The sequence below is a fragment of the Myxine glutinosa genome, chromosome 5, assembly GCF_964187855.1.
Source record: "Myxine glutinosa chromosome 5, kmMyxGlut1.1, whole genome shotgun sequence".
In the NCBI taxonomy this organism is placed as follows: domain Eukaryota; kingdom Metazoa; phylum Chordata; class Myxini; order Myxiniformes; family Myxinidae; genus Myxine; species Myxine glutinosa.
Window position 1 is genome coordinate 87738509 of NC_136265.1, and position 17778 is coordinate 87756286.

A 17778-nucleotide genomic window follows, 5' to 3' on the forward strand; every position below is an offset into this window, starting at 1 on the left:
TCTGGCGGAATGGAAGTCATCAAAACTTCTGCATTTGGTACAACCGGATGAATACCCTGAATTATTTTATTAATCTCTCGCATATCCTGCACAAATCGCCACTTTCCTGCCATTGGTTTTGGCACTGGGAAAATGGGGGAGTTACATGGGCTGTTGGTTTCGATTATTATTCCCTGCTGCACGAGCGATTCTATCACCGGAAAAATGCCTGCGTCAGCCTCGTGCCGAAGTGGGTACTGCCGAATGTGTGGTAAAGGTAACCCTTCTTTAATTGGAATCACCAACGGAGGTGCATTCCTAATGCGCCCTACTTCATTCTCGTGTTGCGCCCATAGTGACGGGGTGACGGTATCGAGCAATCCATCGGAGTCCCCTGGAGTCGTGGGGACCGCCCTGACCATATGTGCCGCTTTGGGTGGCAGTTCCACCATCTCAAATCGAACTCGTCTGTCTTGAGGTGCCAAATTAATTATGAACCCTTCATTGTTGTCCAACACATGGACCGTTCGGTGTTCAACATTGTATCGACGCCTTACTGGCGTTTTCCGCAGTCTGTCCATCATCCATCCAATGCTCTCGGGTGGCCATCCTCTGGCGGTGCTAAGGGTAACATGCGCTACCATCCCCTCGGGGTACTTAGCCTTTGATCTCTGGCGTGGCGATAAGGTTACCGTAATCCCAATGCCCTCTCGGCCAATCCATATGTGTGATAATTGAAGATCAGAGGTTTCCCCTAAAGCTGCCGCAACCATGTCTAAATAATAATCATCGCTTCCAGTCGCGTCATAACATGCGGTGCAATGCGGCGGATTATATTTCAATTTTGTGGCTATGTGGTGTTCTTCTAGCCAATCACGAATTTCTTGCGTTTGCGCGCCAATCGTGTCGATCACATGAGTCCATGTTGCTAAAGCCCCTTCCTCCAACCGCCACCAATACACGGTGGGGCTGGCGCGCTGCAATGCCATCATTAACAAATCGCGGTTCGATTCTCCGACGTCGACGTATACACCTTCTTTGGTGCACGCAATGTTACAACCTAATCGACACAGCAAATCCCGTCCTAGTAAATTAGTTGGGGCAGTAGTGGTCATGAGAAATGCATGCTTAGCTTCTAGCGGTCCGAGCATTACTCGGGTCTCCTTTGATACGGGGAGAGTTTCTAATTTTCCTGAAACGCTCTGGATTTGGACGCTTTTGTGTGTCGGTTTCAAAGTAGGTAGTTGTCCCTTATTGATACAACTGCGAGTCGCACCGGTATCCACTAAGAATTTTAGTGGTTGTCCATTTACATCTAATGTCAAGGTCGGTTCCTCATCTGGGGCCATTGTTATTAATGGACATTCCTTTGGCGGCCCGCATTCGTCCCGTCAATAGGCGTTTCCATATGACGGCCCTTGCTGTCCCTGGGGTCTTCGTGGTCCCCTTGGATAATTTGGACAATCCCGTCTCCAGTGGCCCATCTGTCCACATTCATAGCATGCCCCTCTCCCTGGGGGTCCCTGTCCTGGACCCCCCTGTTGGTTTGGCCTTCGCCCCCCTTTGTAGGGAGGTGGGCGCCCTTGCCCTCCCCTCGGCATTTGTTGGACTGGGGCACAAGGCCCGTATGGCATGCCCGAATTGGGGGTAACCCATGGGGTGGGGCCCATATTGGAGGGTCCCCATTTTGTTTCCCTTATAGCGCCCTGGTGTCGGGTACGTGCCTTAGATCCTGGGACTGGACCATGGGGGGAATAGAAAACAGGGATTTCATCTTCCTCATCCTGTTCCTTCTCATCGGAATTAATTCGGGCTACCATTAGCCTCTGACTTGTCTGCGCTGCGAGCGCCTTCATCTGTTTACCCTGCTTTTTTGGACCCTGTTTGCGCTCATTCTGGTATTTGCCCAACTCTCCTCGCAAACTCGCTTGTCTGGAGGCTGCCTGTCTCTTCAAGGCCTCCACCTTCCACCAACTATAGACCTTCCATGAATCAGGTGGGAGTCTCTTCTTCTTCTTCTCTAGGGCATCTAAAGCCCCATATAGCACATCTAACCTGTCTATTGCAAATGACCCTTCCTCTGGCCAAGGCGTATTCAAACCCTCGGTCAATATAGTCCATGCCTTGCTCGGTTGCAAAGCAGCATACCCATAATCTCTTTTCATGTAAAACGCTGGAGTGTTCTTCAACGGCTCTCCCTCCGTTCCTACCTTATTACCCATTCTTCCTACCTTCTTGGGTTAATCCCTCCTGGTAGTCCTAAGATCGGGTCGCCCCCCGATCTCTAGCCTTAAACGCAGTTCTCACGCCGGAGTAACTTAATACCTATTATCTATCTCCCACATATGGGTCTACCTGCTTCCCACGCTGGAAGCTTACCTGAGGGATATCCCTCCTTATCTCGGGCGCCCTGTATAATCGATTCATTACCCACTGCTGCTCTGGTTTAAACTAAATATGGTTCGGAATGCAAGCCAGGTAGTGCAGCCGACAGAGGTCCACACGTCCAAAGTAAGGCAGGAGGCTTCAATTTCGATATGCAAAAATTGCTTACCCAAATTAGGTGCCGGCAGGCCTCCTTCCCGACCTGGAACGTGAGGGTCCACCTCGTCTGCACACCTGGATGATCCCACTTCTGACACCAAAATTGTCGGTCGAAGACCTCAAGGGAAGGAAGAAGAAGAAGAATCAGAGCAACAATGTTTAATGGGATCGATTACAAACACACAGTGTGGAGCAAGGCTCGAGAATGCACCGCCTAACACGCAGCGGGCAATTTCTCAAGGCACTCGCTGAAAAATAAGTAAAAAGGCATTTCATTTATAGCAAAAGATCAGACAAGAATCTGCGCTAAAGACATAGCAAAACCTTGGGCCCTAAAGACCCACCTTCCCTCGTCCCTTCTTAAAGAAGGCCAAACTTAGACAAACAGATGTAAGCATGGGATAGGCTGAGCCCTTTTGGCTCTTTATCTAAACATATCAGACCCGAGCGCAGGCCGAAGAAAATATTCTCATACACTAGGCTAAATGGTAGATGAATGATTGGATACACGTGCTAAATACAATAAAATCAAGGATATGTAATGTCTATATTTCTCCCGAGGTTGGTTACATCCTTGAGTTAGGAGACATACTAGAAACTACAAAGATATAAAATTAATTATTCCCTTTGTGAAGAAGGCGTTTGGCGACATGTTTTCCCTGTACGTGGGTCGCGAGCATTTTATCTACTGTCTGGCACATACATTCAAGGACTTGTTTACTGGGCTAAGGATCCACCCTGCACCTCGAGCCTCGAAACCACATTTTGTCCACTCGCCTCTGCCTGCAGCCGAGTTCAAATCAGTTTTCAGAAGCACGATATATAATTTCAGATGTTTATGATCAATTGAGTCATGGGGGCTGACATATATATATATATCTATCTATATATATATATATATCTATATATATATATATATATATATATATATATATATATATATATATATATATCTATCGATATATATATATATATCTATCTACCGATATATCTATCTATCTATATATATATATATATATATATATATATATATATCTATCGATATATCTATCTATCGATATATCTATCTATCTATATATCTATCTATATATATATATATATATCTATATATATATATATATATATATATATGTATATATATATATATATATATATATATATCTATATATATATATATATATATATATATATATATATATATATATAGTTGTGGTTATGAGGATTGTGTTTTTTTTTTTTGTGTTTTTTTATTGTTGTAAAAATATCGCCCTCCTTCCTCCAGTTGTGTATAAAGGTCAAAAGGGCGTCCCGTAATTAGGTCATAAACAATCACGTTAGCCAATCATAGATTCCCTGCTTGTTGGTAGTTATTTCCTTATTCTGTGTATTAGGCCTTGTCTTCCATTAATTGGCACTCCATTGCACCGAATTCAAACAGATAGATCCCCTTTCATTCCCATTCCCAAAGCCTCAATTGCCAACTGCATTCGCCGCAGCTGCTGGGCGGTTTTCACCGCGACTCCATTAGCCACGAGGTGGGCTCGGAGAAGAAGGGGGAGGAGCTGCCGAATCCAGGGCGTTGGCCGCCCCTCATCATCAAGGGGGGAGCCAGAGAGCCCGTGCCGACCAATCAGGGCTGAGGCGAGCTCACCGATGGGCGTGTTCTGGAGGCCGGCGGCTTGATCGCCCGCGGCGTTATAAAAAGCACGCGCAGAAGCCTTTGAGGGAGGAGTCCTGAGAAAGCATTGAGAGAAGAGTCCAGACGAGCTTGGTAAAGGCAGAGGAAGGGATCCCCACGGAGAGTTGCGCCCGTTAAGAAGTTGGCTCCACCAGCAGTTGTTGGCTCCACCAGCAGTTGGCTCCACCAGTAGTTTGGCTCCACCAGCAGTTTGGCTCCACCAGCAGTTTTGGCTCCACCAGCAGTCGGCTCCACCAGAAGTTGGCTCCACCAGCAGTTTTTGACTCCACCAGGCAGCTTCGACCCGTGACCCCGCGGGAACCAGATTGCGGTGGCATCGGTGGCCGTCGAGGTCCAGCCCAACGTCCCGTGCGGGATCAAGCCCGAACCATCTGCCCCAGCTGAACCTTCCCACTCCTCCTTCCAATCATTCCTGCCTGCAAATTCCCCATTTGTGTGAGTCCGCCTTTTGTTTGTTCTGTCCTGGGTATTAATTAAGACTGTAATAGGTAAGCTAGAATTTTCACTGTGTCCTTCTGGTCCGTCCCTCTTTCTGCTTTATTTTATTATACTTCCTCCTCCTTGGTTTCTTTTGATTGTAAATAGCAAATAAATCATCTTCGTATTTCAAACCCTTTTCGTCTTCTTCTTCTTCACATCCGTGTCGTCTTTGTCTTTTCCCTCATTGAATATCTGTGGCACGATTTGGCCAACGTTTCAGGATCGGGTCTAGTCTTGGTAAACGGCTCACGCCGCGGTTCGCTTCGCTCGGCGCAACATCCATTACGCTGCGGCCGTGAGCGGGGGGTGTTCCTTCGCGTACCGGGAAGCGCTGGTATTTAGGTCATAGGACTTGTCGGCCTAAAACCCTATCCAGCGCCGACCGGGCGTGGCGTCATACCCCCGGGACCACGTCGGTCCGTAACAGACGAGGGGCTTAATCCCCCCTTGAAGGGAACCCATAGGCCGACGTTGGGTTCCGTAACAATATATATACAGTCACGTGAAAAAGTAAGTACACCCCATGTAAAGTTTTGACTTTTTCAACATATTTCAACATACAGGTCTTTGTTCTTCATTTCAACAATATTGATAGATAAAGGTGATATAATATAACAAATATCATGAAACATTTACATTTTGAAGTCCATTGTATCATTTAAATGAAAGTAAATGCAAATTTTGCATGTGGAAAAAGTAAGTACACCCCTACTTTTATCACTACTTCAAATTCCTAAAATTAGAATCAGGTGCACCAGCTCAGGTGCAAATGATTAGAACATCGTTAGAGAGGATCTTGGAGGAACCTTTCTTATTTAAACCTCAGACATTTAGTTTGGTTTGCTCTTTCTGGTTGAAGTGTGCGTCGTCACCATGCCTAGATCAAAAGAGCTCTCTGAGGCCTCCAGAAAGAAGGTTTTGATGCCTCCGAGTCTGGGAAGGGATTTAAAAAGATCTCCAAACAATTTGAAATCAATCATTCGACTGTCCGGAAGATCATCTTCAAGGGGAGAAGATTCCAAACAACTGCCAACTTGTTCAGGCCAGGCCGCCCCAGCAAGTTTAGCCCGAGAGCAGACCGCAAGATGCTGAAAGAAGTCTCTAAGAACCCCAGAATGTCATCACGGGACGTACAGGTAGCTTTTGCCACCGTTGATGTCAAAGTGCACAAGTCTACCATAAGAAAGAGGCTGCACAAAGTTGATCTACATGGGAGGTGTGCCAGGAGGAAACCTTTGCTGTCCAAAAATAACATCAGGGCAAAACTAAAGTTTGCCAATGAACACCTGCGCAAAGACCAGCACTTCTGGAACAATGTGTTCTGGACAGATGAGTCAAAGGTCGAGCTATTTGGCCACAGTATTAGAAGACATGATTGGTGAAAACCAAAGACAGCATTTGACTACAAGAACCTAATACCAACTGTAAAGCATGGTGGTGGAAATATGGTTTGGGGCAGCTTTGCTGCATCAGGGCCTGGGCAGCTTACCATCATATAATCCACTCTGAATTCTTCATTGTACCAGAAGGTGCTTGAGGATAATGTGAGGCCATCTGTCGGTAAGTTGAAGCTCAACCGAAGGTGGACCTTGCAACATGACAATTACCCTAAACATACCAGTACATCCACCAAGGAATGGCTGAAAAGAAAGAAATGGAAGGTTCTGGAATGGCCAAGTCAAAGCCCGGATCGAAATCACATCGAGTTGTTGTGGGGGGATTTGAAATGAGCTGTGCATGCAAGAAACCCCTCAAACATCGCACAGCTGAAAGAATTCTGCATGGAGGAGTGGGCAAAAATTTCTCCCAGTCGATGTCAGAGACTGGTAGACAGTTATAAGAAACGCCTACTTGAGGTTGTTTCTGCCAAAGGGGGCAATACCACCTATTAGAGCCAAGGGTGTACTTATGTTTTCCACATGCGAAATTTGCATTTATGTTTATTTAAATTATACAATGGACTACAAAATGTAAATGTTTCATGATATTTGTTATATTATATCACCGTTATCTTTCAATATTGTTGAAATGAAGATCAAATAGCTGTATGTTGAAATATGTTGAAAAAGTCAAAACTTTACATGGGTTGTTCTTACTTTTTCACATGACTGTATATATATGTATATATTTTTCTTTTATGAAAAGTACATTTATTTATTGTACAGTGTTTAATTGGAAGAAGCCTATTCCTTTTAATTCAAACGTGTTGATTTGATTTTGAAAGGGAGTGGAGACGTGCTGCTTGGTTGCCCCTGGCGTCCGTTTGCACACGGGCACGCCCTGCGAGAATTGTCATTTGGACAAATTTCAAACTTGTTCAAAGCTCTCAGACAAATAAAATGAAATACACTCAATGCTGACCAATATTTGTATTTATGAAGCTTAAGTACGCAATTAAAACTAAAGTGTTTGCAACATCAGATCGAGGCTCTGGGAAATCCACTTGATTTACACAAATTACGTACGCAATTAATTTTGCTTTCACACTACTACTCAGGACCTACGGGCACTTAACTGTAGAAAGGGCATACATCCGGTCATGCCCAACCCGGAGACCATACTATCTGCCGTGCCACCAGATACAAAGTGTGACTCAGTCATAGCCTTGTGTTCAGCATTTTCTCCGTCCATCTTGAGGTGGTGTTGCCGCTTTAGAATAGGTACACCGTATCCCTGCGCATCGTAAGAGCGTGACCAAGGGTTGGCGTCAGGAAGGGCACCCAGCCATAAAAACATTGCCTCAAACAGGGAACCATGATTGTCATGGGGCCCGCAAGGCTAACCCCTGCTCTGGCGTGGAAAATGGCCTTAAAACGATCATTCATTCATTCATATATTATTCTCGAGGAAAAATTGCAGTATCTCTTTGCATTCACATATGGAGAACGCCAGCTTACGTGGACAGTATTACCACAGAGTTTCACAGATAGCCAACCATATTTTCAAGGGCCCTCCACAAAGATTTGTTTGGTGTTCAAATACCCCGGGGGATCCACCTTAATTCAGTATGTTGACGATCTGCTAATCTGCTCATAGAAAAAGGAAAGCTGCGAACAAGATACAATCGTGCTCTTGACAGCATTAGCTCATAAGGGACATTAAGTAAATCAGGATAAGTTACCGTTCTGTGAGACGGAAGTTGTCTATTTGGGTCACACACTCTCAGGATGGACAAGGAAACGAACAACAGAAAGGATTACCTCAGTTTCGCATATCTCGAGACCAAAAACAAAGCGACAAACATTAATCCAATATAAACTCGTGTTGCTTTGAGCATTTTATAGATTTTCACACTCGGTATATTGAACGTTTCTCTCCGTATGTACATATGTAATAAACAATCCATATTCATTGATACAGGGTTTGTTGTTCTTTGGTACGAAGACCATTTCTGCCACTGGATAAGGTCCCACAGTTGACAGTGCATGTCAGAGCAGAAACTCTACCATGGAGTCGAAGGAACTGTCCCTAGATCTAGTATAAAACAATATGAAGGGTATTAAACAATATGGACTGACACCGAATCTTCCTGGAGCTGGCGATCCAACCAAACTGAGCAACCAGAAAAGAAGGACCATGGTCAGGGAGGTGACCAAGAACACAATCACCACTCTGGCAGAACTAAAGAGTTCCTTTGCTGAAATGCCAGAACCTGCCAGAAGGACAAGTCCATGCAGCATTTCACAAATTGAGGGTTTATGGAAGAGTGACTAAATGGAAGCCACTCCTGAGAAAACCGCACATAACAGCATGCCTGGAGTTTGTAAAAAGGCACGTGAAAGACAGAGCATGAGGCAAAATAATCTTTATTAATATTAATATTCAAAATGTTCTGATGAGACGAAAATCAAATTATTTGGCCTGAATGAAAAGCACTACGTCCGGCGGAGGCAGAGCATAGCTCATAACCCATCCAACACCATCCTTACCGTGAGGCATGGAGGTGGCAGCATCATGCTATGTGGATGCTTTTCAGTGGCAGGAAATAGGTGCCATTTTGGTGATGTGAAGTCAAACAAGTCATATTCACATTCAAACATTCACAATGTGCTCATGTGTTTTAACGCAGATTGAGTGAGTGAAAGACATTTTGCAAATCGTGCATCAGTGTGGACATTGTCTCGTGTGACTTGTCAAGTAAATTTTCATGCTTTTCATGTGGAATGACCGATTAAAAGATTTTCTACAAATTGTGTTCTGGGCCCAGTCCTATTCTGCATTCATAAATGATCTCTCTTCTGTATTTATCCTGTCCAATCTATGGATGCTCTCCTGCCTCTAATTCCTCCCCACACCCATTGTTTGTCCTAGCCTGCGTCTATCTCTTCCACGAGCCTCTGCTACGCAAAAAAAGGTAAAATAAAATGTGTTTCATGAGCTCAATTTATTTAATGAAGGATTTTACACAAATTTGGCATTTGCATGCACACTCTCTTTGTTGGTAATCTCCTTGTTCTCCATAGTGAATTCCATGCGTTTTTCAGGTGGCATGACCGATTGAACGATTCTCCACAAACTGTGCATTTGTACGGTCTTTCTCTGTTGTGAATTATCATGTGTGGTTTAAGGTGGGATGATCGATTAAAAGATTTTCCACAAGTTGAGCATTTGCATGGGTGATCAGCATTGTGAATTCTCATGTGCCTTTTAAGGATGGATGACTGGTTAAAAGATTTTCCACAAGTTGTGCATTTGTATCGGCGTTCATCATTATGAATTGTAATGTGTATTTTAAGGTTTTGGATGGGGGAAGATAAGAGATGGTGGTGAACAGCTGTTTTAAAGACCTGGAGGGTGGAGTGGGATTGAAGAGAGTGAGGGAGTTTGTTCCAGAGGTGGGAGAAAAGAGGAATGAAGGAGTGAAGGTGAGCAGAGTCTTGATTTTGGCAGTTTGACCATAAGAGGGTTGCAGGCAGATCTTGTGTGACCTGTAGGAATATTTGCGGGACAGAGCCCAGAGAGAGCTGGGGGGGCAAGGCCAGAGAGGAGTCGGTAGAAGATGGAAAGACCAGCAACCTGCCTGCGGTGAGTGAGTGAGAGGCCCTTGGAGTTAGCTTCATCGCGGGAGATTCCAAGCTTCATCGCCGCGATCATCGCGGGGATTATCGATTAAAAGATTTTCCACAACTTGTGCACTCGTATGGGCGTTCATCATTGTGAATTCTCATGTGCCTTTTAAGGCTGGATGAGTCACTAAATGATTTTCCACAAACTGTGCATTCGTATGGGCGTTCACCATTGTGAATTCTCACGTGTATTTTAAGGATGGATGATCGATTAAAAGATTTTCCACAACTTGTGCATTCATATGGGCATTCACCATTGTGAATTCTCATGTGTGTTTTAAGGGTGGATGACTGATTAAAAGATTTTCCACAACTTGTACATTTGTATGGGCGTTCATCATTGTGAATTCTCATGTGCCTTTTAAGGATGGATGACTGGTTAAAAGATTTTCCACAAGTTGTGCATTCGTATGGGCGTTCACTATTGTGAATTCTCATGTGTGTTTTAAGGGTGGATGACCGATTAAAAGATTTTCCACAACTTGCACATTTGTATGGGCGTTCATCATTGTGAATACTCATGTGCTTTTTAAGGATCGATGACTGGTTAAAAGATTTTCCACAAGTTGTGCATTTGTATCGTCGTTCATCATTATGAATTGTAATGTGTGATTTTAGGTAAGATGAGTCATTAAAAGATTTTCCACAAATTGTGCATTTGTATAGGCGTTCATCATTGTGAATTCTCATGTGTGATTTAAGGTTGGATGAGTCATTAAAAGTTTTTCCACAAATTGTGCATTCGTATGGGCGTTCATCATTGTGAATTCTTATGTGTGATTTAAGGTTGGATGATCGATTAAAAGATTTTCCACAAATTGTGCATTCATATGGGCGTTCACCATTATGAATTCTCATGTGTAATTTCAGAGTGTATGGTCGATAAAAATATTTTCCACAACTTGTGCATTCGTATGGGCGTTCACCATTGTGAATCATCAAGTGCCTTTTAAGGGTGGATGAGTCATGAAAAGATTTTCCACAAATTGTGCATTTGTATGGGCGTTCATCATTATGAATTCTCATGTGTATTTTCAGGGTGGATGATTGATTAAAAGATTTTCCACAAATTGTGCATTTGAATGGGCGTTCATCATTGTGAATTCTCATGTGTGATTTGAGGGTGGATGAGTCATTAAAAGTTTTTCCACAAATTGTGCATTCGTATGGGCGTTCATCATTGTGAATTCTCATGTGTGATTTAAGGGTGGATGATCGATTAAAAGATTTTCCACAACTTGTGCATTCGTATGGGCGTTCATCATTGTGAATGATCATGTGCCTTTTAAGGCTGGATAAGTCACTAAAAGATTTTCCACAAATTGTGCATTCGTATGGGCGTTCATTATTGTGAATTCTCATGTGTGATTTAAGGGTGGATGATCGATTAAAAGATTTTCCACAACTTGTGCATTCGTATGGGCGTTCATCATTGTGAATCATCATGTGCCTTTTAAGGCTGGATGAGTCACTAAAAGATTTTCCACAACTTGTGCATTTGCATGGACGTTCATCATTGTGAATCATCATGTGCCTTTTAAGGCTGGATGAGTCACTAAAAGATTTTCCACAAGTTGTACATTTGTATGGACGTTCATCATTGTGAATTCTCATGTGTATTTTCAGGTGGGATGAGTCACTAAAAGATTTTCCACAAACTGTGCATTCGTATGGGCGTTCACCATTGTGAATTCTCACGTGTATTTTAAGGGTGGATGATCGATTGAAAGATTTTCCACAAGTTTTGCATTTGTATGGGCGTTGATCTTTCTCTCCTTTGTGAGCCTGGTGTAAATTATTTTGTGCAAACATTTCATTATTCATTTTGTTGTGTTTGTAAAAAGTCCTCTTGTTTGTTTCAGTTGGCGAGTCCTGCGGGCCAGTGTCTTCGCTGTTCATAAAAGTAGGTGCTGTCTCCCTTGTGGATTCAATGGATCCACCTGTAAATACAACATCACATGACCTGTCAAAAAAATCTGATTTTGTTCAATACTCACAATATAATTCTGACGTACGTAAACAAGTACATGTGTATTTGTTACACTGAAAAAATTTTTAAAAAAACTATTCCTAATGTAAATATACAGTACTGTGCAAAAGTTTGGGTTTTCCCCATGACATTTATACTTCAGGGTAAATTCATCCAATTGTCCGTGATAGATCACTTGTTTCTATTACTGTAAATTGATTGTTTCACATGCATTTGTAAAGGCAAACTGATGAAGTTAACTCGAGAGTTCATAGAACATGATACCCACATGCAGTGTTCAACGATACACTTCAATTTTCATAAAATAATGATTTCAAATATCATCAAAAAAATCCCAAAGTTTAGCGCTGTTGAAGCAGTCATATAGACCACCTTTATACATCAACCTATTTGACATGTCTAAGTCCTATAAAACTGGATACTATTGGGAGTATTAAAAAGTGATTTTGTTCCACAGTGTTCAAGTACATAATTCAATTTAAATTTAAAAAAGATTGTAAAGGTCGAATAAATTAATTAATTCTGGGTTTTACCACTGTTTTACCCAGTACATCACCCTGTCTTACACATTACATTACTTATTCATTCCTGTTGTTTGTATCCTTTATGAGGTCCTTCAAAACAGCAAGCTTCCTGTTTGGAATGATTTTCCATTTTGTTTGAATGACAGACAGACAGGCAGAGTAAAAATATTGTTAGTTTCCGCACGACCCTTCTGCCCTTTTTTTCCACTTCACACCTGGATTCTTTTATGGCGTCGATTTAATTAGCCAATTGATCCCCCATTTTTTAATGTTCCTCCTCGCTTCTTCCTGTCCCTTATTGACTCTGCCATGCATGCCAGGCATTGTGTCATGAACTGCTGCAGGTCAAAACTCGTTGGTACAGCGGGCTCGGCGTCCGCCGCCACGTGCGAGATGCCCCATTTTCTTCCCCTGCTGCCGGCCCCTCTTCAATTCTCCCTTCGTCTATCAGCTCTTCCTGTGGGTCCTGGGTCATTAATTCTTCCTTATCATCTACCCCATCTTCTAACCCCACTGGCATTCGACCGCCTTGGCTAGCCATGGTATGAATACAAAATTTTGGATTTAATAACTAAATTTCGGTCGCTCGTAATTTCGAGAATTTTGGTGTCCAAAAATTTTGTCCAGGGTTCCAAATCCACACTCCTGACTACCAATTGTTGTGGTTTTCCACTGCCCTTCCTACCCTTACCAAGGGGAGATTAAGCCCCTTGCTCTTTCTGGGCCGGCGTAACCGAGACTTGAAACGCACCTTCCAGGCAAACGCAAGGTAGGGTTTCGGGACCAGTCTCGCATGTACCTAAATACCTGCGCCGCCACGGAAGCGGGGAAGCAAGCCTCGCACGAGCCACGTGTAATTCGAGTACACCGAGCGGATTGCGTACCACGGGGTCCGTGCTGTTTTCTAGTATTGGAACCCGATTCGAGCGGTTCTATTCGTACCACGCTTAGTCAATGATGGAAAACACGAGATGGTCGAATAAAGGAATAACAGGATTTAATTACTATTATTTCCACAATGTACAAGTCGGTAGAAAGCAGACACAGAGCAGAACTTAAACAGTCTTATGCTTAATACCCAGACATGGGCCCGATCACACTCACAGAGGGGAAATGCAGGTAGAATGGTGTTCACGCACTGCCTCGGTCGTCCAGGAACGTCGGCCACGTGGCAGGTGGTAGAAAAGGATCCTCGCAGCGCGTCTCTCGAACAAAAGGGCAGATGATGAGGCAGGAAAGTGAGAGGGGATGTACGAGTCTCTCGACGGCTTTCCACAGCACGTTGAGTCACCGGCGCGCTATCACCCGCCTAACCCAATGCAATAGAGGCTCAACCTCAAGCTCAACCGAGCGTCACTTCAATACGAGCGCTTATACTTGGTTCATGTGCGTCTTTTCTCCGATCTCGAAACTCTCATCAATACTCGCCTCTCCAATAGCTCAATGCACAAGCTCACCTCTCCCCGAACTCCACTGCCCAAACTCCACTCACTCAACTGCTAACTCTGGTGGGGGCTTTGCATGACGGGTTTTATTGCCACGCCCTGAGCCCTCTCGAACGTTCCAACCACGCCATGTGACGCATGGCCGCAGCTACTCCCTTTGAGCCCTGATTGGCGGCTTGCGCTTACCGTCAGCTTCTTCGCCGCCCTCATTCGGTCCCGACCCGACCTGCCAGGCCTGCCTCGTGTTAACTCGCGCCAAAAAGCCAAAGGCAGCATAAAGAGGCATAAGGCAATGGATGAATGAATGATTCTTTTTTAAGGCCATTTTTCCCCGCTAGAGCAGGGGTTAGCCTTGCGGGCCCCATGACAATCATGGTTCCCTGTTTTGAGGCAATATTTTTATGGCCGGATGCCCTTCCTGACGCCAACCCTTGGTCACTCTCTTACGATGCGCAGGGATGCGGTGTGCCTATTCTAAACCGGGGTACACACCGTGATCATTCATCCCACCAAGCTGGTACTCAATGTGCCGACCTCGGAAGGATGACAGGCTGAGTCAACCCCTCTGGCGTTAATTCAGTGATCGACGGGGATTCGAACCCAGGATCCTAGGATCCAAAGTCGGCACCCCCAACCGTAAAGCCAACACCATCTCGTCTTCAGTTGTCATACCCGTCCTCCCGTCCATGGTACATGGAATCTTGTGGTGAGGCTGTTGCCCTGAAACAACTTGCTTTCGTCTCCTGGAAAGCAAATCCAACGGAAGGAAATCTCATTTCCTTTCACAAAGCCCGAAACAAGTGTGTGTCCACCCTCAGGAGAGCCAGGAAACAATATCTCACCATTCTCAAGATCGAACTCTTATCTGTCTCCCTCTTCCAAATCCTGGTGGCATCTGGTCAAATCTGTTTCTGGTGTTTGTTCCCCCTCCACCCCCTCCCTCACCTCAAACGGCTTAACGGCTGACTCCGCACGTGAAAAAGCTGAATGCCTCAACTCTGTGTTTGCCTCTAAATCTTGTGTCCCAAACCCATCCCTCTCTGTACCCACCGTACCCAGTCGTACCCAGCTGCTCCTGGACTCTGTGTCCTTTCCTCCTGACAAGGTGGAAAAGTTTCTGTCAACCCTCGACTCTGATTCTGCAACTGGTACTGATGGCATCAGCCCACGGGTCCTAAAATCATGTTCTTCTGCTCTTTCACTCCCTCTTTCTGTTCTCTTCACCCTCTCTTTTGCTCAAGGTCATCTGCCATCTGCTTGGAAATCAGCTAACATCACCGCTTTGCACAAAAAAGGTGCAAAAACAGATCCCAGCAACTACAGACCAATCAGCCTTCTCCCAATTATCAGCAAAGTCATGGAATCCATCATTGCTTCAGATATTAAATCTTTCCTCTTCTCCAATGGCTTGATCTCTGATCATCAATTTGGTTTCAGACCTGGTCACTCTACTCTGGACATGCTGCTTCTGCTTTCTCAACAATGGATGGAGGTCCTCAACGCCAAACAGGAAATTAGAGCTGTCTCCCTTGACATTTCACGTGCCTTCGATACGGTCTGGCACCCTGCTCTGCTCTCCAAACTCTCCTCCTTTGGTATCCATGGAAATCTCCACGCATGGCTGGCGGACTTCCTCTCTGGTCGTAGTCAACGTGTGGCCCTGAATGGGTTTCTCTCATCTCCTCTTCCTGTTCAGGCTGGAGTTCCCCAAGGTAGTGTTCTGGGCCCTGTGCTTTTTCTGGTCTTCATCAATGATCTCTCTGACTCTCTTGAAAATCCTCTCTATCTCTTTGCTGACAACTCTACTCTCTGTCGCTCCATTCCTCATCCCTCAGATCGGCAGTCTGCAGCCTCCTCACTCTCTGCAGACCTGGACAAAATCACAGACTGGTCAAACAAGTGGAACATGTCTTTCAATCCTGACAAATCTCACACTCTTACAATGTCTCTCCGAAAGGACCGACTGGACAACCCTCCCATCTACTTTCTCAACAATCCTCTCCAAGAAGTTCTGTCGCTCAAGCTTTTGGGTCTCACAATCTGCCATGATCTTTCTTGGGAAAACCACATTTCCAAGCTGGCCTCCAAAGCCAGTCGCCGACTGGGCATCCTCCGTCGTGCGAAGTCCTTCCTTGGCACACCTGAGCTCCTCACCACATACAAGGCTTTCATCCGCAGCTCAATGGAATACTGTTCCCCCCTCTGGGCTGGTGCTCCTGCCTCACACCTTGCTCGGCTTCACGGTGTTGAAGCCAAAGCTTTCAGAATCATTGGAATCTCCTGCGATGTAGTCAACGCCGAGGGCCTTTCACTCACTCACCGCAGGCAGGTTGGTGGTCTTTCTGTCTTCTACCGACTCCTCTCCGGCCTTGCTCCCCCAGCTCTCTCTGTGCTCTGTCCCCCCAATATTCCTTCAGGTCACACAATATCTGCCTGCAACCCTCTTATGGTTAAACTGCCAAAGTCTAGGCTCTCTGCTCACCTTCACTCTTTCATTCCCCTTTTCTCCCGCCTCTGGAACAAACTCCCCCACTCCCTTCAATCCCACTCCTCCCTCCAGGTCTTTAAAACAGCTGTTCACCACCATCTCTTATCGTCCCCCATCGAAAACCTTGATCTTTTCTACCCCCGGTAATTCACCCCAGAGTCCTTGCAGTGTTCATATGTTTTAATCCTCTCCCACCTCCCCCCAAGTCCTCCCGATGTCCCTGCTCTCAAATGTTATGTTTGTGTCCTTCCCCCTCTTCCCCCTCTTTTGTGTCCTTCCCCCTCTCCCCATCTTGTCTGCCGCTCCCCTTGTTTTTTGTGTGTCGGTTTGTCTTTTTGTGTGATTAATGGTAGCTCTTTCACGAGCCTCGATCTTGTATACCAAAAAAAAAAAAAAAAAAAAAAAAAAAACACCAGGCTAGGCGGCAGAAGGCAATGAAACCATGAAAAGGACCTAATTCTCATTATTCTACTCAACACAAAACTAACACAGGAAAAGGACTATGCTCACAAATACGAAGAGATAACTGAACTATCGCGAGGCTACATGTTGTTGTGTGACTAAACTATGAGGGGGAAATTTAACCTTTATTGTACAAAACTCAAAACCGCAACATGATATATGCAGCAAGATATTTCAAGTTGTGGACGATTTTCGACATAAACTAGGTGGATGTGTTGGTTAGGCGACAAAAACAACCAAATTCAATTTTGAGTCGGGTTCGGACCCAGATCTGACCTGCAAGTGTGATCCAAAACCTAAATTGTTCAGCCTGGCGGAGGTATGCAGACTTGCACGGGATGCTGAGCAACAAAGACATTGGAAGGTAATGTGTGCTCAGCAAACATATACAAGAGCAACTGTAACGAAAACGGATGAAGTATCGGATAATAATGTTGAAGATAATCATTGCGGTGCCAATTACGATGACGTCACCATGCGTGTACTGTTCTGCAAAACAATTCACTAATTAATGAACAGGACAAGGGGGCAGATTTACACTGTGTTGCTCCAAGAGAAAAGTTCAATTACCTCTAATATTTGCCGTACCTGCTCGATTGGAACAACTGCCGGAGTGAGGGGGGAGAGGAGACTTGGGAGGGGGAGAGAAGACTGGGAGAGGGGGAGAGGAGACTGGAGGAGGGGGAGAGGAGACTGGGGGAGGGGGAGAGGCGACTGGAGGAGGGGGAGAGGAGACTGGGGGAGGGGGAGAGGAGACTGGGGAGGGGCAGAGAAGAATGGGAGAGGGGGAGAGGAGACTGGGGGAAGGGGAGAGGAGACAGGGGGAGGGGAGAGGAGACTGGGGGAGGGGGAGAGGAGACTGGGGGAGGAGGGGAGGGGTGAGGAGGAGTTGGAAAAGAATGAGGATAGATGAGTAAAGCGACCCCCACTCTCCCCCATGTGTGACCCACTCTCCCCCGTGTGTGACCCACTCCCCAGTGCAATGTGCGTGATGTGGGAGGGATGGGGGCGGGAAGTAGAGGATTTGAGCTCTTGAAGTCACATTTTACTTGAGATGTAATTACATATTTCAAGCTGTATTTCCGATGTGCACACACATGC

The 17778-nt window shown here is 45.1% G+C and overlaps 1 protein-coding gene across 2 annotated transcripts in view; it reads right to left on the reverse strand.

Moving 5' to 3' along the window:
* Positions 1-9777: 9777 nt before the first annotated feature.
* Positions 9778-17778, reverse strand: part of LOC137428086 (uncharacterized) — a 951578-nt gene continuing 943577 nt past the window's right edge. Inside the window, exons 2-3 of one of the 2 annotated variants that reach the window (XM_078778339.1) lie at positions 16954-17018; positions 9778-11708 (exon numbers count right to left, since the gene is read on the reverse strand). In XM_078778339.1, the coding sequence (XP_078634465.1) occupies positions 9805-11667 (1863 nt within the window). In that variant the 5' untranslated portion in view covers positions 11668-11708; positions 16954-17018 and the 3' untranslated portion in view covers positions 9778-9804. The remainder of the gene's footprint in view (positions 11709-16953; positions 17019-17778) is intronic. The other variant, XM_078778338.1, reaches the window with a different exon arrangement.